At 42.6% G+C, this 26,528-nt stretch overlaps 1 protein-coding gene across 7 annotated transcripts in view; it reads right to left on the bottom strand.

The window, feature by feature from the left end:
• Positions 1-26,528, bottom strand: part of CTBP2 (C-terminal binding protein 2) — a 203,301-nt gene that overhangs the window by 6,916 nt on the left and 169,857 nt on the right. For all 7 annotated transcript variants that reach the window (XM_028729989.2, XM_028729986.2, XM_077930344.1 and 4 more), the window contains 5 exons: positions 15,803-15,957; positions 9,765-9,909; positions 5,671-5,877; positions 2,936-3,150; positions 936-1,066 (listed from right to left, as the gene is read on the bottom strand). In XM_028729989.2, the coding sequence (XP_028585822.1) occupies positions 936-1,066; positions 2,936-3,150; positions 5,671-5,877; positions 9,765-9,909; positions 15,803-15,940 (836 nt within the window). In that variant the 5' untranslated portion in view covers positions 15,941-15,957. The remainder of the gene's footprint in view (positions 1-935; positions 1,067-2,935; positions 3,151-5,670; positions 5,878-9,764; positions 9,910-15,802; positions 15,958-26,528) is intronic.

Below are 26,528 nucleotides of genomic sequence, written 5' to 3' on the forward strand. Positions count from 1 at the left end.
CGTAGTATCTGAAGTAGAACACCATGTATGGTTAATGAGAGACTTCTGGCTTTAATTACTGGATGTTGCAAAGGCAGGAGAGAAGGGCAGCATTGAGGGTGGGGAGGAGGGCAAAGGCATGTACATATATCGTCTTTAAGTAGACAGATGATTGACCAAACTCAAGTCACGTTCTCTCTCATTTTCTTTTAAAGTTGATTTTTATATGGTAAAACATCTCTCATCCACATTTTGCTACACATGCTGTGCGCCATCTGGCTGCCCATTTCATAAAAATAAGTGCTTCCCACATGTCTCTTGATTCCAAGACTTGCTTCTCTTGGATCCTTCCAGCGGTATCCACAAACAAGTTCAGCTTGAGGGGAGACCATCTGCACTGCACTGCACGATGATTCAGGCTATGAACACACTCCCCATTTACTCTGCATGCAATGCGCTCCCATTGTTGGTTTGGGAAGCAGTGGACACACGACGTTAGCCACAATCCAGATCTATCCTGTTATGAAACTCTGATTTTGACACATTTCCCCCAAACCAGCTTTGATCCAAATTAAGAAAAAGAATGGCCTGGCTGCATTTTAAGCTGGTAATGACAGAGAGGGCCAAAAGGCCACACCTAGCCTTCCTCACCCCTAGCTTAGCATGTCACCTGAAACCAGGATCATAGTTAAGCTCTCTCCTCTTTAACCAGGATAAAGCTACCTGTGGCAACTAGCCACAACAGCTATGTTCTACCTCTGGTATTGGGAGGCAGTATGCTGCTGAATGCCACTTTCTGGAAGCCATAGGAGTACCGCTGTGCTTGGGTCCAGCTTGCAGGCTTCCCTCAGGCACCTTGTTGGTTCATTATTACATGAATAGAAACGGCCTAGACTGAGCCTTCGAGAACACGCAGGATAGAAGTGCAAAATGCTACAAGTGAGATCTCGACTTACCTAAATGGTTCCGATTCATGCACATCCAGTGCTGCCCCTCGTATCCTTCCTTCCTTCAGGGCTTGAGTTAAGGCCTTTTCATCCACCAGACCACCACGGGCTGTGTTTACCAAAAATGCTCCCTGCCTCATCTGAAGGGAGCCAGGGAGAAAGAAAGAACTATTCAAGCACTACTATTACCAACAGCGGGACATAAGCAGAGCATTGCCACCACTTCCCTGGCTTACTCCCATAATGTAGCATCCTCTGGCCTCTGCAAGAGAGGGGAAGCAGCAGCCCACAAGATATTGCTGGATTGCAACACCCATCTGACCATGGGTTATGCTGACCGAGACTGATGAGAATTAGATTCCAACTGCATCTTGAGGGGCATAGGTTCTTCACCACTGAACTGATTCTATGAACCTTTTTTGTGGGGGGGGGGATCTCTCATCCGAGCAAAGAATGCTGTCATAGTGGGATGCGTTCTGGGTCTGCATGAGGCTGGAGAATAAGTGAGTCAGCACAAATACTGATAGCAGCAAAGGAACAGGCAAGGCTACAAGCAGATGCTGGAAAGAGATAATTTACTTCATGGAAAATGCCCAATAATTTGTCAACCATTTTCATCTTCCTCTGGAGCAAAGGGCCTCCTCCTCCTCCAGCAAACACAACTGACTCAATAACATACTTTGGAAATTGATTAATAGAATGAAAGTATATTACCACTTTCCAGCACCAGTGTAAGCCCTGTCTTGGGTTTTGATGTCCTGAATGAGATCAGTGGCACAATGGCACACCATTGCACTTGAGACAAGCTCCTGGTATGACAAGAGGCAAAATACTGGGGATGAGGCCATTGAAACTAGCACTATCAGTTTTGGCCTAACAGCCTGCTGTGTAAATTTTGAATGAGAGCACTGCATACCTGCTGCTGGTTTTTAAATGCTACCTGAGATCTCTCTTTCAAACTCAAAAGCACTTCTTACAGATTTCCTGAACTCTTCACTATGGTAAATAAATATCCAAATAGTAGAATATACCACTCTGGAAGCATTACATTTTAGCACCAACATACTTTGTGTCCAAGGTGCTTTCCTAGGTTATTAAACGCTGTACAATGAACATTATGCTAAGTGTCCATTTGCTACTTAGCCATGTGTTCATTTTGCATGGAATAGGGATAATAAAGATAGCTGCAGAACCACAACAGTATAGGATAAAAACAGCAGGACAGAAGCAGATTCCTCAGCCTTTGGGAGAGAAATCAGCCATTTTTGGGGGTGGGGCAGGAATCTAGAACTCATGACTGAATTAGGAACAAAAGAGCAATTGTTGACTGAGATTTCCTCTGGCAGAATTTAATGCACAGCTTTTCTGGTCACCTAGGTGACCTTTGCCCTGAACATGTCTGGGAAACTGTGCTTGTGTTGGGCTAGTCTGGGCATTATTTTATGACACACAGAATCATAGAATTGTAGAGTCGGAAGGGACCGCATGGGCCATCTAGCCCAACCCCCTGCAATGCAGGAGTTTTCCCCACAACATGGGGTTCAAACCCACAACCCTGAGATTAAGAGTCTCATGTTGTTATTTCAAAAGAGCAAGGATGAGGAGAACCTGGATGAAAGACTCCAGCCCAGTTCCTCAAAATGCACTATTTCAAATAAGCCATTGATGTAAGCAAGTCTTGCGCCAACAAGACCAAATGACTAGAGCAAAAAAGCGAAAAGTATTGTAGGTGTGTTACATTCTGCAACGTTAGGCTGCTAACTGTAATTTACTGGCAAGCATTAAACCAACCTGCTTAAGTTCCATCACTTAACATATATAATGTGCAAAAGACAGATGAGCAGATTAGCTATAACTCTCAACTATCCCAAAGGTAAAAATGCATATGATTATTGTTTGCAGCTGCTTGGCATTATCACTGTGCCAGCAGGAATTCCAGACCTCAGCAGCCACACATTCCTAGAGCGCAGTTGGAGCCAACAAGACGATCCTCCTCCATTCAGAATTACCTGCTTAATTGTAAAGTCATTGATAAGGTGGTGATTATGTTCATTGAGGTTACAGTGTAACGACACACAGTCGCTCTGGTACAGCAGATCCTGGAGTGTGTAGACCCGCTGGACTCCCAGGGACCTTTCTATGCCATCCTGCAGGTATGGGTCATAAAAGATCACATTGAAGCCAAACGCCTTGGCTCGAACTGCAACTGCTTGCGCAGTGCGACCTAAGCCAAAAGAAAAAAGAAAAAGGCAGAGAGTTGTCATAATAGGCTTGGCATTCGCTGCATGAATTCGAACGGGTGCATTGAATGGTACCAATTGGCACGACTTGCTGCCAAACGCTTTCTCTGACCACAGCAAAGGTGTTCATGCCGCACTGATTCTCTCCTGTGTTATATCCCTGTGTTAGTGCTGCTGAAATGCGGCACCTGAAAAATGGGAGGAAATGATACTAGCACACTGGCCAGAGCCAAGGAGAGGCACTTTGCAAGTTTTACCACTCGCTTCATGCATCTTACTATCTGCCACATGCCCAATCAATGCTGGGCTACCATACCAGCAGGCTTCATAAATAGGCAGCGAGTTTGCAACATGGCCAAACTGGAGCAGCTTTATATTTGTGTTACGTTTTTAATCTAATTTAAAATTAAATTGTGGGGCCCAGGTATCATTCACCTCCCTGACCAGCACTGAAATGCTCTATACCCAAGAAAATAACTCCTTGTGAATGCTAAGAACAGAAAGCCTACCTGCACTGTCCGTCATTTCAACGATTTTGACTTTTTATGGTATTACTGGCTTACTTTTTTCTGGCACTACAGAAATGGAAGTTTCTGTAGTGGCCAGTGGGCTACTAGTTCATAGGGTCACAAGGTGTGCAAAGCCTGTTCCAGTGGCATAGTAATAATACTGTCCTGATCTGCCTTTAAAGGCGATATGGACAATAGCTCTTCTTTTAGACTGGAAGAATTCACAGATGCATACCATGAATATACAAATGATAGCTATTATCAGCAAGCCCCCATTATTCATTACCTGTTACTCATTATATATTTTTAAATGCTGGCACCTTGCCCTAAGCACTTGACAACTGCCTCATGTCAATTGACCTGGAATTTCATTTACAGTAATGCAAAATTGGGTCAGGGGAAAGAGGGGACAACATACCAGAAACCCATCCAGGTATACTGATGTTTTTACATGAGCAAGAGGGTATCAGAGAACATCATGATTTGTGTCTTTCTCCTTCCCTACTGTTAGGTTTTAAATCTCCAAGAGCTGGATTCTTAGAGTAGAGTCTTACTGCCAACTTAGTTGAAGGTCAAACATGAACCATGTAATGCAGCGTGTATAAGGGCATTATTTGAATCTGCCTTTAGAATACAAGCAGCTACGGCCTTTTTTTTTTTTGAAGTCCATTAACTATTTGCCAATGCACTTCAAATGCAATTAAAATGAACAGACATTGCTATATGAATCCATAAAGGGAATGCAACACTAGTGTAATGCCAAATTCTCAAACTGGAAGGAGGGAACTCTAGGGGCAAGGAACGAGTGCCCACTGCAAATAAGTAACACAGCTTATCAAAAGTACTAGAGTGCAGCTCTTCCGCATCCACAGTGGTAACTAAAGTGCTGGGTTCTAGCCACATTTAAGCCTTTGACCTAAAAGAGGAAGTCATGTTAAGGAAATCTGATTATGATCATCTTTGGTAGAACAACAACAACAAAACCCCTCTGAGCCTTATTTATTATAAGAGCAACTTGTTTGCTGTAGCCTCCCCCCACCCTTTCCTTCTGCGCTCTTGCTGAATGGCTATTTAATTGGGCATGACTAAGACAACTGTCATGGTTTGGAAGCAAAGGTTTAATAAGGCTCTTCTGATAAAGAGGGACAGCTGCAGTGCAATCAGCAGGTCATTATCCACAATGTCATTCCAATTCAATGTCACCGCCTGGGCTCAACTAACCGACTTCTACATCAAGATAGGAGTCTTCTTTTCAGAAAATGGAGAGAAAGCCAAAGAACCAGACGTAATCATGCCTTCATGTCGGAAAATAGGTGAATGGAATAACATAATGCGGATTCTGCTGGGATGGTTTTTCTCTCTCTCTCTCTCCCTTTCTTGACTGCCATATTTCTGAACAGATGGAATGGAAGAAGCACACCTATCTTTGATTGCAATTACTCATTAAAGTACAACTCGGGGCCTGGTGTAGAAGAAGTTGGAGAAAAATATGCGCAAATGCCTATTAATTTGCCAAATTTATACTAAGTGTTCATGGAGGTGGGGTGAACCGAAAGAGTACTGAGGCTCCCAACAGCAACTACTGGAGAGTGACCATAGCTCACAGAGCATAAGCTAGTTTGCAATTGAGCATCTCTAGTCTCATTGGCTGATGAGGCTGTGCTCCTTGTTTTGCATTGTACTGGAACAGTTGAACTCAGGAGCTCTGAGCCCCTCACAAGCAGGGCTTCTGTGGAATGTGAGCTAAAAGCAAGCAGATGTTTGAGCTGAATTCTGCAAACTGCATAAATGATATTTTTCTCTGGTGAGAGAAAAACAGCCGGGGATTTTAAATACCCACCTCCTCCTTCAACACACACTGTGCAAGGCTGCAGCTTCCTCAAGCAAATGTTGCAGTTGCAAAGCATGATGTCAGAATCCATGCAGATCTCCTTGTAAAGCCCAACCCCCTGTTGTTTTAGTGAAAGAAATGTGACCCATTTTGAATAAACATACCAAATCCAATTAGGCCGAGGGTTTCGCCTCTAATACGAGCTGCTCCAGAAGCCACCTCCCGAATCTGCTCCACGCTCTGCACTCTGGTTCCTTCCCTCAGTGCCTGGTAGAGCCAAGTGTTCCGTCTGTAGAGATTCAGGACATGGCACATCGTGGAGTCTGCCGTCTCTTCTACTGCAGCCGAGGGGATGTTGCAAACAGCAATTCCTGGTGAATGGGGCAGAAACCTACGTTTTAGTGATCAAGACTGTGGCCAGGAAATCTCAAGGTTTCACACTAGTGCAAACTTAAAAAATACTTTGAAGGCCACTAGCATGGTGTTCCAAGTTAACTATGTTCTCTATGGTCTCTTGGAACAATTCATAATGTGTAATGCATGCTGCAGCTTTAACATGAGAACAGAGAGCTACTAATGGCTACTAGCCACGAGAGCTATCCCCGACCTTCACGGTTGGAGGCAGCAATGCTTCTGAAGAGCAGCTGCTGGAAACCACAGGAGAGAGGGAGTGCTCTTGTGCTCAGGTCCTGCTCAAGTGTTTCCCACAGGCATTTGGGTGGCCACTGTGAAAACAGGATGCAGGACTAGATGGTCCCTTGGCCTGATCCAGAAGGCTCTTCTTATGTGGTGGTGCTGAAGTCCCTGAGCATAGAAAGACACAGCAGGTTCTAAGCCAGCCTCCTTCTGCTTGGAACCAGGCCAAGGAACATAGGAAGTTGTCTTATACCAGGTTCCCCTAGCCCCATGCTGTTGACTCCAACTGGCAGCAGCTCTTTGGAAAAGAAGGGTGTTTTTTCTCACTTGCTCCCTGATCCTTTCAACTGAAGACACCAGGAATTGAACCTGGGGCCTTCTGTATGCAGAACACATGCCCTGCCATTGAGCTACAGCCTAAAGCGAACAACCCTTCCAGCGGCATTCTTAGAGTCCTGAGAATCTGTTACCATGTGCCTGTTCAGGCCATTTGTACCAGCTTTGAAGCTGATGGCCCTTACGACCTTTGTACAGTGCATCTAAGTTATGGTGCATCTAACTCATGAATAAAACTCAAAGGAAAGGGGAAATGTTGTATGAAAATTTTAGTAGTCTGCACCAGCACCACAGTATGAAAACCATGGCTAAGGACAGGCCCTTTTAAAATTGTTTCATTTTACCCCCCCAAAAAGGCTACTTTGACAAAGAACGAATTTATGAAAAATTCAGGGCCAAATTCAGATATTGTCAACTATTTCCAACCTTCCTGTGGATGTCTGGAATGGAACTCACAGACCACTAGTGTTTGTGGATTATAGTTTGAGAACATCTGCTCTAGAAGGCACACAGGAGAAAGCATCTTGTTTGTTATATGCTGACCATCTATTCTACTTCAGAATGTGACAACTGGTGGTTATAAGCAATAAATCAAAACTGAGTTGATTCCACACAATATCACCATATGGGGCTGATCTTAAACCAGCTAGGGTTTAAAATTAAATGCTGTTTTGTGGAAGCTCTTAGACCAGTGACTCTCAGATGCTGGTGGGAGTCCAACTCCCACCAGTCCAACCCATCTTGACCAATGGTCAGGGGAAATGGGAACTGTGGTCATTTGGAGGGCCACAAGTTCCCCATCCCTGTCTCAGTCCTAACACTCCTTACTCCTTTTAAGTTATCCTTTCCTTAAGATTTCAAATGAGGCTGCTAAGTAATATGGCTTTTCCTGCCCCTTCTACATGCAGGAAGATTATTCACCTTCATGGGATGGAGCTGCTACCCAAGGTAATGCCTAGACATGCAAGGTGAGATACTAGGGTTAAGTAGTGTAAGCAGCTTTGGCAAAGCATTAACCATGTTCACTCAGCACAGGACTGACTCCTGCCAGGATTCCAGAGAATGAAAAGTTCAGCACAATTTGCTCCTTTTCCAGGCCTGCAGAATTACGTCCCCATCGCACCAGGAATTATGGCATTAGCATACTTTCCTCCATCTGTCCAAAGTACTTTAAAAACAAAACTCAACTTGATCCCGTTTCTCAGACTTAGTCCTTTTATCGATATACAATTTTAAAAATAGCATTAAAGAGTTATTCAGGGGCCTGAAAGCGATCGCCAAACATGCTGTGTATGAAACACTGAATAATATGTACATATTGCTTGCTGGGGGAGGTCAGATGGTGAGCTTCATGGCTCTGGAGTGTCTTGACACTAATGCAGCCATAGGCAAACTCGGCCCCCCCAGATGTTTTGGGACTACAACTCCCATCAACCCTGACCACTGGTCTTGTTAGCTAGGGATGATGGGAGTTGTAGTCCCAAAACATTTGGAGGGCCGGGTTTGCCTATGCCTGCTCTAATGTCTACACTTGACTACAGTGCACAGTTGTACTTCCCACTGTAGTTTAGTGCTTCCCTATAACAGTATTTCCCCCTTAAATCAGCCTGGGCAAATATTCACAGGAAAAGTGGCAGAAGTAGCTCACTTCATGCTACAGATGAGGGCAGCTGGAGGTGGTATGGAAAAAGATGCAAAGCACTCAAGTAAATGTATAACTTTTAATAGCCACCAAAAGTTTGCCATGGGCAATGTACCAAAATAAGGAGAAAAAACAAGATGGAATTGCAATGCATACATTAAGACCTAAATGTCAACAAGGCCCCAAAGCCTCAGGTGCCAGTAGGCATTTTTCTCTCTGCTATCAGTGGTTTTCTTATTTTAAATGTTACACTGCTATAGGACAAGGATAAAGAGCTATCTAATAACGAGCTAGACCAATATTCCACCTAGATCACTTGTGCCAATTCCGACAGTCTTTACAAGCCAACTGAGGTCTTTTAAGCAAGAATGCCAGTGGTGGCTCTTCACTGGACTAAAAATCTTCCCAATGGATATAGTAAATGTTCACACCCACACCCACACACAATTAAAGCAGTTAGAATTACATCTGATTATATTCTCTTTCTTTTTTTCATTATTTCATTCATTCACTATATGTATAGAAAAGCAGTGGACTGGAGACAGGGAAAGAGCCATCAGAAGGAAAATTTCAAAATGTACATGGCAGCCCTTGATTACTTAAAAAAAACAAAAAAATCCATGAGAAGCTTCTCAGTCTACAAATCTCTGACAGCAAAGTCATGCTGTAAGTAAAACAGCAAAGAGCTCTCAGGCAAGTTAGGGATTTTTTTTAAATAAGAAAAAAAAACCTGTAGATGATCCAGCAAAATGTCTTGTTTAGAATGCCTGCTGCAGAGAATGTGTGTTTCTTTAGTTTTATTAAGATTTACAATGGAGTACTCCGTAGCAATTAATCACTTTAATGACACCCTATCGACAAACATATACAGCTGGCACCCTATAAAGATCAATTTTATTTTATATGCTAATGCAGTGGCACTCATTAGTGATAAAACAATTAACGGTGCTGCTTGCAAACAGCTCACTAGCATTTTAGTAGCACACAGAAATGGCCAATATGTTATAATTCTTAAATCTAGTTAAGGATAACATAATTAGTTGCCTATGTTTGTTGTCAGGCAAAAAGAGACTTCATTGCTAAGAGATTTAAAACCAAGGGGACTATTGTCTACATGCCAGGCCATTCCGTTAAACAATGTTTTTTTTGAAGAAACTTGCCAACTGTTGATCTGGAGCATTAGAGTCTAATCAAATGCTTGCATGGACATGGATGTTGCTCTATGGTATTGTATCTGTGCTGGCAGGCTATCCATGTATGCAACAGGCAGCAGCCACCAGAAAGGAGGAGGCAAAGTAACCAACACCATAGTAATCTATGGACCATCTCTCTGCCAGTGGAGCTTCATGTCCCATCAGAACATTACACAATGTTTTATTCAGTTTACAGTTGAGAATGTGGAAGCCCTTAGCTGCAATAAAACTGTGCTATCTGCACTGGAGTTCCCATATGGTCTTTGAAGCAGCTGCATCACAGCAAGCAAAACAGAGCTGCTTTGTCGTATGCAGGGATGGAATCAAAGTCACTCCAACCAGAAACCTGCTGTAAACATGATTCTGAGACAATCAAATAATTTGTTCTCCTTAGAACGAAAACCAAGAACTTAGTTAAGGAGGAGGCACTGAAGTTACGTCTAAAACATACCAAGTTCCCCTGCAGCTTTGATGTCTATGTTGTCATAACCGCTGCCTATTCGAACAATGACTCGTAAGGCCTTGAACTTCTCTAGGTCTTCCCGGGTGAGAGTGATAGTGTGGTACATCATTGCTCCAATGGCTTCATTTAAAACCTAACAGACACACACAAAAAAGAAGGAAATAATAGACATTAGTGAAGCAGATGGACATGTTCCGGTAACAGCTGTTGAAGTCCGGTGATGAGTCATGCACAAATATCTAGCAAGGCACTTGGTTCAATCTGATTAAGTGGTTAAAGACTCCCAAGTAATAATGAAAACCCTAAAGAACTCCAGAATAAATGTGTGTAGCTCTCACTATGTGTGTGTATGTGTGTGCAAGTATGTATGTATGAAATTTTGCCCTGAAGGATCAGTCTTCATTTGAGGTCAAGAGGCTTAAACTCTGGAAGAACTTAGGTGGAATAGGGCCACTGCCCAAACTAGAATCATAAGCAGTGAGAATCTGTGTGTGCTTTGTGCTCTTTTGTCTGGCGTCAAAAATAGAAATACATCACGGCTTCCATCTGAATGCATCTGCCCATAATCTTTCAGTTCTAGAAATATTTTGCATTAGATCCTGGATTGTATCGAGTGTACTATATGCTCCCATGTAGTCCCATGATAATACCTCAATCAAAATAATACTCAACAATATCTAGATCTTTGCATATCTAAACACTCTCAAATCCCTGGTGATGTAGGCTACTTCTCTTTCAACAACAGTAATTTAAATGGTAGAAAAGGAAGTGTGACTTCTCTAAATGGTCAGTGCAACTGGCTCCCAGCTCAGTCCATCACTAACTACCTCCTGTTCTCTTTCTCAGCTGGAAGTTTATTTTAGCCTCTACACTATCCCTTAGGATACCAGAAAATCCACAAAAATATATTACTGGGTGATGAAAGGACTGATTTCCCCCCTAGATCAAGTAAATATGGGACTTCCCGGAGGCATTTGCAGTCCCTTTCTCTAGCCCCCAGACTGCACCCTACATATATGGGTTCTGAATTAAACATGCAGGAGACAAAGATGAAACTGTTCTGGACAAAAGCTGGATCAAAAAATACTTCTCACTTTGGATACTTGCTCACTAGTTGACTAGAATTCTGCAGCCCATGAGGCTGCCCTGCTTTTCTATGGTACTTACTGACAGAGAGTTGCATCCAATGCTGGTCTTAATCAAAGTAGACCAAATTAAAATAATACACATGACCAACTTAGCTCAATTAATTTCAGTGGGTCCAATCTGTGTATGACTTAGTTGGATACAACTCAAATACAGCAGAACCTCTGGATTAATACACATGACCATCATACAATGTAGTTAATGAAAGAAAGGCACTTGATAGAGGTAATTTTTATCATACACTACCAATCTTCACTGGTGCAAGGGGTGGTGAAATACCCCTACACTTTTTAAAAACAGAGAAAATTGAAAAATCCACTTGATAGCTGGTCATCTGTTTCTAGCCTATGTTAGCTAGACATTTGTTACTGAGCACTCCTGAATATTGAGGTAATATGTGTCACTTTATATTAGCTGCAGTTTTATATATTCCAGTGTTTTATTATAAACCAGATGCCATGAACTGTCCTCCTGAATGGTATTGTATTCAACCAAAATCCAGAGCATTTCATTCCCAGCTGGTTGCTAGTATACTGAATGCTGAGTTGGGCTCTTCCATAAGCTGAGCAAAAGCCATCACCAAGCCCCACAAATGTGCTCTCTCAGTGCCTAGCAGACGAGTTACTATGACACTAACACGAGCTGATGAAAACTGAGAAAAGAGAAGGCAGGATTTGTATTTGGGAGATGGTTATAATCTAATTTTAAAGGGACTATGATAAAGGAAATATGAAGTTTCCAGACAGTGGTTAAGAGGGGGAGGAGAAAGAGATAAAACAACAACCTCTGACATCCAATTGGCCTCATGTGACTGGATACTACAGATCAGAAGGCCCTACATGCCCCAACGGGATTTACACTCTAATGCACAGATTTATACTGTCTGCCAGAGAGTCACTAAGAGTAAAGTTATATTCACCCTCATTATTCCATACTCAGTGTAAACACAGCATGAAAACAGAAAACAGAAAAAGCTTTGAACAGGCAACATGCTTAAGATACCTTGGATACAGCTCTACATTTGTATTGACCAGGCTATTTACTGCTGATTATTTAAACTAGCGCTGAAGGCTGCCCTACCGAGATAATTCCTTAGGTCAGGAGCATTATAAGGACAGGCTGAGCGATGAACGACAGTAAGCCTTCTAAGGATTTGCCTGCCACCTCCACCCCGTCATTTCTGATCTTGTCATTCTCCCCTCTCCTCCTCCCCTTTATCTTCATTTCTAGGAGACTTAGGTTTCAAGCCTTCTGCTCACCCAGAAGTATCTCTTTCTACATGGCATTCAGGGTGAACAACTTTTCAGGTCAACCCTTCTTTGTGCAAAGATATCCATTGATATGTTGTATTTTTTATTGTGCACCACTGCGGCATTTTGTAGTGTTTAGAGGTTTATAAATAATCCAAAACAAACATACATAGTGTTCTGGGACAAATATATCATACAGAATTGTTTATTACACTCCTAAGATCCATTTTTTTCAGAGAATTTGGAATCCTGGAAGACCTGCTCCCTGCCTTTCAGGCCTTTTCCACCTGACGTGGAAGGGTGGGGCCCTGTAGCTACAAAAGCTGAGAATGATCAGGCTGGGGTATCGTTTAGGGGGTTGGGTTGTTACTGCTATTGATATTAATTTTTGTATCTTTATTTGAGATATTACGGTTTATGTGGAAATTGTTTAATTTGGTTTTTTACTTTTGAGAGGGACGTGGGTGGCGCTGTGGGTAAAACCACAGTGCCTAGGGCTTGCCGATTGTATGGTCGGCGGTTCAAATCCGCACGGCGGGGTGAGCTCCCGTCTTTCGGTCCCAGCTCCTGCCCACCTAGCAGTTCGAAAGAACCCCTAAGTGCAAGTAGATAAATAGGTACCGCTTTATAGCGGGAATGTAAACGGCGTTTCTGTGTGCTGCGCTGGTGCTGTCTCGCCAGAGCAGCTTCGTCACGCTGGCTACGTGACCCGGAAGTGTCTCTGGACAGCGCTGGCCCCCGGCCTCTTAAGTGAGATGGGCGCACAACCCTAGAGTCGGACATGACTGGCCCGTACGGGCAGGGGTACCTTTACTTTTGATGTTTTATTTATTGTTTATGACTAATTTAGTTATGCTTGTAATTATGTAATGTCCTTCATGTTGCAAGCTGCCTTGAGCATGTCTGAACTATGGAAAGGGGGTATAAAAATAAAATTATGTATGCACTTGTGGGAAGGAAAAGAGTAGTACAAGAAAGAAAGACTAGGATGACTTGGGATTCCCAAAGCCAATAATCTTGGCCAGTGGAGAGAGGAAGATGGAGAAGAGGGAGGAACAGGAGTCTTGGAGCACATTTGCAAAGCTAAGCAGGGTCCAGTGTGGTTTCAAACTGGATGGGGGACTGTGTGCAGGAGATTCCTGCACTGTGGGGGGTTGGGCTAGATGACTCTTGGAATCTCTTCCAACTCTACAATTCTATGAATCAGACATATGTATTCCTGTCTCAATAAAATGAGAATTAGATAAGGGGTGATATCCAACATCACGTGAACAGATTTTGGTTCCTGCAGCAGGAACTCCCTGCCTCTTTTCTCTCTTATAGCATCCCACACATGTTCCAAAACTGCTCAAGAGGGTTGAGGGGGGTGAGAGGAAGGGAAGTACCATTGCATGAGCAGAAGTCATCCATTCATGGATGGACACAATCAGATATTATCTTTTGAGAAGTGAATGCAAAATTCTACAGATTTTATATTATGTGCTTAGTAAAACTACTAATACAGGAAATAGAAACAGCTTTTACAAGTCGAGGTAAGGATCCACCACATCGTGATGATCTAAACAGGCTCTAAGTGGCATTCCCCAACCTTTTTTTTGTTTTGTTAGTCTATTTATTTATTGAAATGATTTTTATGCCAGTTTGCAGTTCCGAAAAAGATTTTAAAAATTCTAAGCACTTTGCAACCTATCTTAAAACGTCAAATGGATTCTGCTGCATCTGAAACACCAAAGTGACCTCTCACAAGGCACAAGCCTGTCAGTGTGAATGGAGGTCTTGGGCTGCCCGGACAACAAGACTCCCCTTTGGGCCTCACTGATGTGGTCCGAAGGAAAGGAAAGCAACACATTTCGCACTAGCTTGGCTGCAGAAGTTGCCGGAAGGAGTTATTCAAGACACCATCCAATCACCTTAGGGACAGCACTAGAAATTTGTGTAGGGTATAATCCTTAACTTTTTCTCCCTGAAGATGTCCTGTAAGGCAGTGGGTACGGATTGCTCCTCAGGGTTTACTTCCAAAGCCTTTCTCACAAATGAGTATATCTGCTTTCCCATCTGCCCCTCATTTCCCTCTACAGCATGTGCAGAAACTGTCTTCTTGACAGTTGGACCCACGTCTGCTCAATCCGCCTTGCATGCAGGGGTTTTGAGATCCATTGGCTACCTTCACCTGGTTTAGCTGGCCAGTCAAAGCCATTTCTGGGGTGTGGCCACTGTCGCAAGCCAACAGCTTCAAGGAGCCACAGACAAGAGCTCAGTGCAGGGGGAAGACTTCTGGCGGACAAGGAGCATGACGTGTCTCCCAGCAGAGATACTGCCTCACCCATAGCACCTCATACACTCCACACAAAATCTCAAAATAAAACATTACAGATGAAGGCTAGAAACAAAAATACAAAAAAGGAAAACAAAATATTCCCTGAAAAGATAAAACAAAAACACTGCAAATAAAAATATAATACAAATATTTAATAGAAACTTTACATATAGAGTACAATTAGCAATGAAGCAGAATAACCGAAATAGAAGCTGTGAATGTCCTTGAATTAAAAACCTAAAGGAAGCGCTGTTCCCAAATATATTCAGGATGACTTTGTAGCTACCTTAAGGCCAAACAAGATGTTTCACACACAAAAATTCAAAATGTTCTGCTGATACTCCCCCCTTTTAAAACCAAAGGCGCGCGCGCGCACACACACACACACACGTGGAAATCTGTGGGGAGGAGAGGACTGGCAGGGGACCAGTTTTTTTTTGGGGGGGGGGACGACAACCCTAGTGCGTTGCTTTTCTGTTCCTAATCTCCCTCTCCCAAAGCTAGTTTAAAAGGGGCTGTTTGAAGAAGGATCCATGTGTGTACATATAGTATCTAGTTTGGACCTTAGCTTGCCGTTTCAAGCTGCATATTTTGACACTTTTGACAAGCCTTCATTTCTATTACTTCAGTCATTTACCCTCTCTACCTCATGGGGTCCCTAGCCAATCCAGGTTCAAAAGGTTACTGTAAGACAGTTATCTAATGTTTACATGAAATCCAAGTATGTTTGATCTTTTATACATTAATTCCTTTGCTTTCGCCTATTGATTTTGTATCATTTAAGAAAATCAATCGGGGCAGAATAGCTAAATCTGTTCTTCATGAACACACACTGTTTGCAAGTACACTGAACACAAGGAACACAGCACCTGGACCAGGCAGATTGTTTACATTAACCTTTTCCCTTCTTACCCACCTATTTTAAAGCCTATCTAACAAGATCAGTCAATTTTTGAATCCAAGAGATTGATTTTGCCTAAGTAACCAACATGGTCATAAAATCCAAGACAGGTGCCATCAAAGAAACTTTAGCTCAGGAATTCGCATTTCAGGTGTATCCACTGTTAGCTCTGTTAATCAAAAGAGCAACAGCAATACAAAGAGGAAAAGACAGTGTAAACCAACAAACACACACAATTACAAATTCTGTCTCCAAGACACTCTTGTAATCCAAAACTGCTTTATTACAAAATTTAGTCATTTTTACTCTATAAAGCAGTGTACAGGTAAGGGGAACTGAACCTGAAATGGATTCAAAACTAGACAGCCATACTCTCCCTCATTAGGTCAGTCTACAAAAACATTTTCTTTACCTTTTCGTGGATTTCCTGAGTTGATTGCGCATCACAGAATGCAACAGTAGCCAAGTCCTTCAAAATTGGCATCTCCACTGTACAATCCCTTCCATCTAGTAAAGCCACCAATGGACGAGGATGCATAGGACCATTCATTATTTGCGGGCGAATACCTGGAACCAAACGGAGCATAAGTGTTAAACCAACTTAATAGTACCCCTGATTGCTACATGGGTTCATCTGAAACTGTAGTAAGCAGTATTGGCTTTATAAAAGGACCAGGATGCTACTTGAGAAGGTATTCCGAGCTTAACTTCTGGTTTCTTTATTGTACCTCTACCTGAATCAACATTTGGACAGTTTGCAGTGCAGTCTTATACATGGTACAGGAGTTTACATGGAACCAGTGGAGGTTGGTCTATTAGGGCAAATGGCACACTGCCTCAACTAGCCTCAGCCTGTAAGTCCAGGGAGTGGGGCTGTGACTTTGCCTACTGTTGGATCTCCCTGCCTTCTGCAGTCTGACCACCAGTCACAACTGCATGGAGCTCTTTATATTTACCACCCAGGCACTGAGCCCAACTAGCATCAACAATGCTACAGTTTCAGGTGCTCCCAAAACACAGATTGTAGTGTAACATCCCCTTGTTTCTAAGGGGAGGAAAAACAAAGGACCCCTAGAAAAATGGAGAGCCAAGTGGAACAGACACCTCTTTATTCCCAGAGGAGATGAGTGACCAGGTCCTTTAAATGGGACAAAGGCTATATTCTAACCCCAAATATCATGAAACACAACATCTAAAACACCATCAACACCAATCAGACAGCAATCTGATTTCACACAACTCTGTGAAGAACTGAAGCCCAGTGGCTTTGAGGTATTATTTGATTCAAAATGCACCACATTATTTCCCTATTATTTTACTTGAGGAATTTTTGTTGGGCCTGCCGCATGGGATGCTGTTTCTGAAGCAGAGAAGAGTTTCATAAACAGTTTTTGAGGTAGCATGAGGGTTTGCTGTTGCAAGGAAAGGGAAAAACACCAACAACAGCAACAGCGAGAATCCTGCGGGGGAGGGGGGGTTATAAGCCAGAGCTTACCTCAATACCTCTTTGGGCCTCAGCTTGAGGCATGCATTGTACTTTTTAGATGTGGCCCACAAACTGCGATGAGTACCGACATTCAGAGCACACTTCTCAACATGCACACAAACAGCTGGGGCTCTGTGTGATATAGGCCAGTAACTTCAAACAGTAAAAGCCACTTTTGAAAGTGCTGCCCTGAGGGATGCTTTTCTGACAAAGAAACTTAGCGTTATCTTACTAGTTTTTCTCTCTCTTAAAGACTCAGGGCCACAGTTCAGTTACAACACATGCTATTGACTTCTCTGCAACTCTATCTAAGTACTCGAATACGTCATTAATTGCTTTAGAATTACCTCCCTGTTAAGCCTGGGACTTCCTAAATTTTTATAGAAGAGTGATTTAAGATTACTCCCTCTGATAAAACACTGGATTGTTTAAAATCACTCTCTTTGATTTTCCTGTGCTAAAGTAAAAAAAAAAAAAAGAGTATTTATAGAACGTAATCCATGAACGGTTTAAGTTAACAGGGAAGTTATAAATACATAACAAGCTATGTCATGCAATCCTACAAGTCATCAAAATATTAAGAGAAATACTAACTGAATTTCCTGTTCTATTAAAACAAATTGCTACATTTATCTGTAAATACGTAAGCCTCTTATGCTTCCCTTATTGTTTTAAAGTACAGAGAAGTGATACCTCAGACCAGGGCAGGGGAACCTGTGGCCTTCCAAGTATCATTGGAGTCCAACTACCATATCTAATGGTCAGGAATGGTGAGAGCTCTAGTCCAACAGCATTTGGAGGGACCAAGTTCTCTACTTGTGCATTAGATAGATATTAAAGATGTTCTTAGAGTCACTGTGAAAATGCCCGGTAACTCGCAACTGCTGCCTCCTGAGTTGTTTTCGCAACTCTCCAGGATGCAAGCCTGAGCAGTGGGTATGGAAATTCTGGGCTGCCCCATGAATTAAAGGCTAAAACGGAGATCCTTGGCTTGCAGCATTTGAGACAGCACCCCAGCATCTAACTCATAGCTGTCAACGTTTCCCTTTTTTAAAGCGAAATTCCCTTATTCCAAATAGGATTCCTCGCAAGAAAAGGGAAAAGTTGACAGCTATGATCTAATTGAGTTGGACAGAATGCCAAATGAAGACCAAATAAACACTTGTGCCCGGAAAAGGGCAACATCTAAGGTAAAGAGCAACAAAACTGATGCCAAAGAAAAAAGAATACTGCATTTGTGCTTCTATTTAGGGTGCTATGTAATAGATATCATATTAGCTCAATATATAGCATATGGATGTTGACAGGAAAAACAATATGCTGGATCACAGAGTGGTCTTAAGTGAAATGAGTTTTAATTAACCCGTGTAACGTTTCAGGAGTACAGGATGATCCACACAAAGAACAAATGAGAATTCAGTCTTGGATGCAGGGCTTGCTTACAATGGGTATCTGTGCGACCCCTAGACGCCCCAACTGCCTTCCAGGGCTGCCGGCCAATTTGACTGAGGGGGAGATATTTGGAAAGTGGTAGCAGGGGGTTCACAGGTGTGGAAAGTAGCAGAGTAAAATGGAGGTAAAAGGGAGCAGACAGGTGCTTATGGCACTGAAATGCATTGGAGTGGCTTTTGAGAAGTTATGGCTTGAGGATTTAAGGAGAAATTTAACCCAGCTCTTGCCTTGTGCATTTAGTATACCTGAAGAAGCCTCTCCAGCCACATTGTTCAGCCCAGACACTGAGGTCCAGTTCTGAGGGCCTTCTGACCAGGGCCATCTTAAGCATATCCGGCGCTGTGGTGCAAAGATCCCCCCCCCCCCCGTTTCCCAGAGTTGTCGACCTTTTTTAGGAAAGGTTTCCCAGAGTTGTTGACCCTTTTTGGGAGCTGACACCACACTTACATATTATCTCTAACCAGCCCTTAAAACAAAATAAAATGAAAAGGCAGAAGAAAATCTAATGAAGTCCTCAATTCCAAAGCAAGACTCGCTCAAGACTCAGCAGTTCTTCTAATTCATCCTCATGATTCAAATCACCACATATCAAAAAGTTAAAGCAATCACCAGTTTGTTGTTCTTTAAATAAATTAATAAAGACACAGACAATGAAGTTCCCGGCCAATTTGTGTTTAAGTACAAAGCCGACATTTTCGAATATTGTGGGTGGTGGGTGGGTGTAAAGCAGTGACATTTTGAACCTAAAAAGGACCCGAAACTTGGGTCAAAAAGGCTGCAGCCCTAACTGCACTTACCTGAGAGTAAGCCCTGCTGAATCAAATAGGACCTTACTTCTGAGTAGACAGTAGGACTGCAGCAAGAAACACAGTTGGGAATTAGGGCTTTCTGTTTTAAGTCTCAACCAGAGGAAAATGTAATACTGGAGATTAGGGAGTAAGGAATATGAATAGATTGGGGGGAGGGGGCTGACAAGAGACCAAAAACCACAGGTAGCAAGACAAGACACACTTTCTGGGGAGCAAGTCTCACACACAGTTGCTTGGGCCGAGGACTGCAGAGGGACCACAGTTGGGTTGTGCGTGTGTTTTTCAGAAAAAAGTAGAATTGGAAGGGACCCTGCGGGTCATCTAGCCCAACCCCCTGCAATGCTTTTTAGCTAGAATTGATCTAAAAAACCTTCAGTGCCTTTTTTTTAGTTGGATAGGCAATTAACAGGCTTGTTTTAGGCAATTAACAGGCTTGTTTCACAAATAAGGGAGAAGGAGGGTTGCTGGCTTGGTTTGCCTTTGTTCTAGTTTTTAGCATGTGCTTAGTACCCTAGTTTCAGGCTGTGAGCCACCCTGATATCTATGGGTGGAGGGCAGTAGTAGTAGTAGTAGTAGTAGTAGTAGTAGTAGTAGTTATGGTGATTATATTTTTCGCAAGGCTTGGAGTGGGTGATGGCCAGCTGCTGCAATGAATGGGGTCGCTGCTAAATGGTCTGGCTTGCTTTACAACCCCTAGAGACCTTGTTGGTAGGGATGGGGTGGGCGGAGAAGGAGCCCACTCCCGAAGAAGAAGACGAAGAAGAGGAAGAGCGAAGGGAGGCTTCCCTTCCCCCGCGTCTGCGCATGTGCGGATTGCGATTCGCCGCTTCTGCGTACGTGTGTGGCATCATTTTGGGCATCTGCGCATGCGGCAAAACCTGGAAGTAACCCTTTCCGGTACTTCCGGGTCGCCGCGGGACGCAACCTGAAAAGATTTAACCTGAAGCAAACGTAACAAGAGAGATATGACTGTGATGCATCTTCCAGCCTTGTATCCAGATGGAAGTACAACTGTGTCACAGTATGCATGGCCGAGTGCTGAGATGATTTGGATAAGTGAAAGAAGCTTGCCCTAAGCAGATAACCAGGATAAAAGGGGGGGGGTGTCACATAAAACTGTAAGGCTTACAATCCAGAGCTGAATGGCTATGCTTTGTCCTGACTAACCTTTCTTCCTAGTTGAATAAAGCGCTCCGACTGTACTTTGACTCTGGTGCACAGTCTCCAGGATTGAGAATATCACTTAATGACAGCCTCGCCTTGTTACTGTCAAAGGCAGAATGGGGAAGCAAATCAGAGGATAATTGAAGCTAGATTCCCTACCAGGACAATGGCTTCAGACTGCGGCTGCCAGTTTATACACTGTGTATCACTTCCCATGTTCCCCAATAATTTGTAATCAGAGCTTAGTTCCTTAGGAAAGCAGGAAACATTTACTAGCAACAATACAGTTAGGGTCGGTGCCTGCTTCTTGAAACCATAAAATGCCAAGCACCAAAGGCAGTTATCTCAAATTTTATTGCCCAATTAAATAAGTGATTTTAAGCAAGGCAAGAGAAATATAACCTTCTTTCCTATAGCAGGTTTGAGAGCGCTGATGACCTAAGCTTTTTAAACAATGCCAAGCCCCTGCATTGATTTTTTTTTAAAAAAGACTAAGGATAAACATTAGTGGGAAATGTGACTAAAATATTTAAGAAAGATTTCTCCCTCTTACTTTCCAGCTTAGAGCAACTGGATGAAGTCAATTACTTCAACTTGACAGAAACAAAACTTTGGAACGGGAGCAATAGGAGAACAGGATGTGCCAGTAATTGCTTTTCAGTACAGAGCATGAACTGATTGCAGCCCCCAAAACCATGCAACACAACGTTAAGACCCCCAGCCCTAACAGTATGATTAAAATAGCTGACCTCTTGCCACACCTTCCCTGCAAACACAGATATACAAGCTCTAGTTATACCAATCTTTAAAAAATATAAATGATAGTTTGAAGGCTTTCATGCCTGTAAATACTGTATCAAAACCCAGGGGATAGAATTGGGGGGGGGGGGGGGAGCAAATGAATAGGTTCAAATGATATATGAAGTGCACCATGGTTGCTCCTGTAGCAAATGCTTCATTGATAACACAAAGGACCAAAAACAAATTACTTCATCTTCTAAGTAGAAATGCTTAAATCAGGCAGCAATTTAAAAAGGTAGGAAGCCACTCTTTCTTCTATCACCTTTGTTTATATTGTGAAACCATGCATCTTGCTTCTGCAACCATCATCTTAGACCACATTTGTCTGGGACATGAATCAAAGAAAGTGCAGCATTTTAGAAAGTAAAACAATGAGAGATGATAAACTACATGTTTTTGTATGTTCAGAAAGCAAATCAGAGAAAGGGCCAGAGGAATAAAAGCCTACCATTCTATTCAACGGGAACTAAGTGCCAATAAAGAAGGGTGTGTACAATAGGAAGGAAAACGAATCCAATTTTCTGACCAGAATATCAACAAGGTGCCCCAGAACTCTTTTCAAAATTAAGATTGTCTGTTTTCTCTTTCCAAAGCTTTCAAATATCAAGCCAGTTGTCAGAAGCATTGTTCAATAAATATTTTCTGGCTTTTTCAGCTCTCTGTGGAGTTTAGCCAATGTTTCAGTGGAGAGCTTTTAAGGAAAGGAGGGGGGGGGAGGGCTTTCTATGTACACTGAGATCTCAAAACTACTCCATCCCACTCACAAGCTGCACAGCTTGTTGCACCCAGCTCAATGTATAAAGTGCTTTTGTTGCATTTTTTAAAAATACACAAAGCCTGCTTGTCCTCTTTTGCAGCTCCTCCCCATTGCCACCCACTTGTATCCGATTCCAATGGCACCCCTGCCAAGAGAATTAGGGAGGACTCCCTGGTAAATGGCAGCCTTTGTGTGGCTGCAAGACGGCTGGTACTATCTCACCGAAACAAAAGCAGAAGAAGCCATTTGCCTAATTCTTATTAATCTCACTTGCCTACGCCACACAGCTTCATCTTCGTCGCCGCCGTCTTCTTTTTAAAAAAACGAAAAGGATTTAAACATCTTCTCCAGCAGTATATAAAAAGTGCATCAAGAAGCAAGCCAAGTGTTGCCTTGAATTACTCGCTTGTAACAAAAGTCGCTGCAGTTCTTAAAAGTCAATGGCACACTTTATTAAACAAACAGGAAAGAAAAACAGGAAATTTCCCCTTGCCTTGAAAACGCTGCCTCCACATTCTTCGTCTTATTAAAAAATGCACATGGTAGAGAGGAGGAGGAGGAGGAGTAGAAGGAGGAGAAATAAAAGCATAAGAGAGGGAAAGGGAGGGGGAGAAAAAGTATAAGATACTACACTACTGTTCGGTGTGCTGACTCTCCTCTCGCCTACAAGGGGGTATCTTCAAACAAGCATCCCCACAGCCCACAGCTGCAAAGTCTCGAGACAAATGTCTCTTTGAACACGGGAAGCAAAAGAAAAGGCTTTTGTCCTGCTACAGAAGAATAGTCTGAAATTGCTAGAGGAGTTATAGTCACCTCTCTACGGCTCCCAACTCTTTCGAACACTCCCTCCAGACCTTGCTGCCGCTTTTAACTAATCAAAGTTTGTCGTCCCCCCTCCCAACTCCCCCGGCAGGCCTTGAATGAAATTATGTGTGCGCCAGTCAAAATAATAACAGTAAGTAAACTTTACACTGTGCACTCTGAATTGTTTGTACATGTCACCCTCTCCCTTCCCCCAAATAACTGACTTGTACATTTGCCTCACTTTCCTAGTTATCTCAAAAACGTATTTAATCTGTGCCACACCCTGTTATTTCACAACTTAAAGTGAAACGTGATCTGTTAATGTAGGCTATGTATTTGGGTGTATGCCTTTGGCTGCAGCAGAAACAGCAGCCACCAACAGGAGTTTAGATAGATGCCCCCCACCCTTCAGGCCACACACAAAGGCTTTGCCAGACACCTGCTGCCACTCATGTGACATATTTTGTAAGTAACCACACAGATGCTCAAGTTAGCAGGACAAACATGCAAGCTAAGTATCTAGGAACAGGGATTGGGTCTAGTACTGCGACATCAGTATCTGTCTGCTGGGAACTGAGCTATAAGGGGAATCAACAGTGTCCAAAACATTTTCACAGTTTTAAAAAGTAAGTTGTGGAGAGTTGTTGAGGAAACCAGAAGGCTTTATTCAGATGGCTGTAAGTTAAGAGGCTAAACCTGAAGGGCAGGAAGAAATCTGGGGGAGAAAAATACTACACTGCATGGGATCTTGCACAATGATATCCAAACACTCTCTTAATAAGAATTAAGCAAAACATACTCATAATTTTTAAAAGGTATTATGGAATTCATAGAGGTGAGAAGAAACGGTTAAAAATAATGGGAAAGGTTTATGCTGCACAAAACTTAGTGACTAACCCAGAGGTTTGAAAGTAGTTCTGATACCTCCACAAAAAGACAGTCAGTGGTCTTGGATGAAGAATCTGTCTTACACAAGAAGCCACTTTCATGTAAGGCATGAGAAAAGCCACATGTGAAATGGAATGGGCAGGTGCTGAGAGTCCTCTCTTACTTGAACAAGACTAGAAGGGGAAATTACAAAGGCTGCAAAAAACCTGTGCAGACCACATGTCTGCAAAATTTGAAACACTTCGCCCCAAGTATGTAATATAAGAATAATGTTGGGGTGGGGAGAGGAAGAGCTCTTTTGTGACTAATCAGAGGGAATGATTTTGCCAAGACTTTGGGGAAAGGATGTTGAGGTACTGTGTCACTTTGCTACTTCTGTTTCTAGAAAATGCTGGACATCCTCATCATTCTGCCTCAGTGCCCCATGCCCACATATCCATTCCTGTGGAATCAGCTTTGCACTTTGTTCTTGCAACATTTGGCGCCAAACGAAAAGAACACAAGCCTGAAGCTGTGTCCCCCCCCCCACAAACATTCATCCCCCCCCCCGCCATACCTGCACTTTACCTTCCTAGAGGTAATGCATGCTGGGGAAGCCCAGCCAGATGGGCGGGGTATAAAAAAATTATTATTATTATTATTATTATTATTATTATTATTATTATTATTATTTTCATAACAAAATTGCTGTCCACAAAACCACAAGGAGAGAAGCAAATCCCTTTTAGTTCACCCCCAATAAGAACTTAAAGGAGCCTAGTATCAAAATCCCTGCCCATTTGTCTACAATTAGGCAGGTTTTTTATCTGGGGGTACTTCTCTCATGTATGCTATTTTCAAACAAAACACCATAAAACAATAGGGAAGATTAAGTGAATCTTAAAAAGAAAAGAAAAATCCCCAAACTGTAAAGGCAGTTTGAAGCTAAATCAGACAGTCTCCAAAGTGCTTCAGACAAAAATCTTGCTCTTTTTTGAACTGATCTTGTAGTCAATGGATTATCAGTCTGCTGATGACACTCAGTTCATGGAGGGACCATAACTCCATGTGCTTTACAGGAAGATAGGCCCATGCTCAATCCTGGGGTCTCTAGTTAAAAGGATCGGGAAACAAACAATGGGGAATGCCTTTCTGCCTGGGACCCTGGATGAATGCTACTAGCTGGAGAAGACACCACCAGGCTAATTGGTCAAATAGTCTGGTAAAAGGCAGCTTCATATGTCCTCTCTTTATTCTTTTGGGGGAGGGGCTGTGGCTTGGAGGAAAAGTGCATTGTTTTCATGCAAAAGCTTGTACCTGGCATTTCCAGTAGCACTGGAAAAGGCTCCTGTTCAAAGCCCTGGAGAGGTGTTGCTTCCAGAGTAGTAGATTCTGTGCTAACTAAGTATCAGGCATCTTTTTATGTTCCTGCTTCTACTTCTCATCAAATTCAAGTAAAGCTGTAGAGATGCTGACCCTGTGTCTGGAATCAGTAATATGCTGAACTAAGACCAAAAAACTGTATCAGGGTCAGTACTGAGAAGCTTGAGTCAAATTGCTGGAGCAATAGAAATACTTCATAATTGTATACAATGTTATTTTTCTAGAAAAAGAGGTACCGGAATCCACCATGAATGAGTCCCTTGTTCTCTTATAATGGCATTGTTGCCCACCTGAGAGGAGTTCCAGTTGAAAAAAGCTCTGCTTGTATATTTATTTGTATCTGTATCTGCACTCATACAAGCTGTTATGTATATATCAACGTCTGGAACTGTACTGCTGAAGTCATATTTTCTGCAACAGTAAACTATTTGGACCTTAAGCTGCCTCTGTGTGGTGACTGAAACTGGGGGCAACTTTCGCTACATGGGTATCTCACCTCAGATTCCCAACATAAACTGAAGCTCAATCCAGGCAAGGTGGATATATTGTTGGTGGGTTGTTCTGACTTGAGTTATAGTGTCCAACCTGTTCTGAACAGGTATGTACTACCTCTGCAGTTTTGATATGCTATCAGATTCAGCATTGACATTAATTGCTCAAGCACTTTATGTACATCAGCTTAAGCTGGAACATTGACAGTGACCCTTCTGGACAGAGATGGCCTCTTTCCACAGTGGCACAGTCTCTTGTAATATCCCTTTCAGATTACATGTCTTGCACATGGAGCTGTCACTGAAAGAAATTTGGAAACTGGATTTGGTGTAACACAGTGGCTAGATTGCCAAATGAGTTTGGGAATATGGGATATATGACACCAGTTTTTAAAGAGCAACACAAGTTCCCAATCCCTTCCAAGAACAATTCAACATGCAGCTTGTAACACGGGAAGTTGTACAGCTTCATCTTCCCACGTGAACCTAAATTTATATTATAGAATCATAGAGTTGGAATAGACCACAAGGGCCTTCGAGTCCAACCCCCTGCCAAGCAGGAAACACCATCAGAGCACTCCTGACATATGGTTGTCAAGCCTCTGCTTAAAGACCTCCAAAGAAGGAGACTCCACCACACTCCTTGGCAGCAAATTCTACTGTCGAACAGCTCTTACTGTCAGGAAGTTCTTCCTAATGTTTAGGTGGAATCTTCTTTCTTGTAGTTTGGATCCATTGCTCCGTGTCCGCTTCTCTGGAGCAGCAGAAAACAACCTTTCTCCCTCCTCTATATGAAATAAGGTGGGTAACAACTAATGGTTATTTGGTTTTTGGTTATGGAGCCTTTTTGGTTATGGAACCATTATCCTGGAACTTTCTCCCTAGAAATGATGCTCTCCGATTTGGCACTGGGTCAAAACTTTCCTATCTGCCCCTGCCTTGTCAGGTTTTTAAAATACTTTCTGAGCTTTATTTTTAATGCAGAATTGTTATTTGTTTTGCTTTTAATGCCTTAATGGTTTTGGTATTGTTATTTTATTGGACATTGCTTTGGGATCCCTTCTGGGAAAATGAGCGGAGTAATAAAATGTTAAAAGTAAATAAATAAACAAGCAAATACACAC

The sequence above is a fragment of the Podarcis muralis genome, chromosome 6 (genome assembly GCF_964188315.1).
Source record: "Podarcis muralis chromosome 6, rPodMur119.hap1.1, whole genome shotgun sequence".
NCBI classification, from domain to species: domain Eukaryota; kingdom Metazoa; phylum Chordata; class Lepidosauria; order Squamata; family Lacertidae; genus Podarcis; species Podarcis muralis.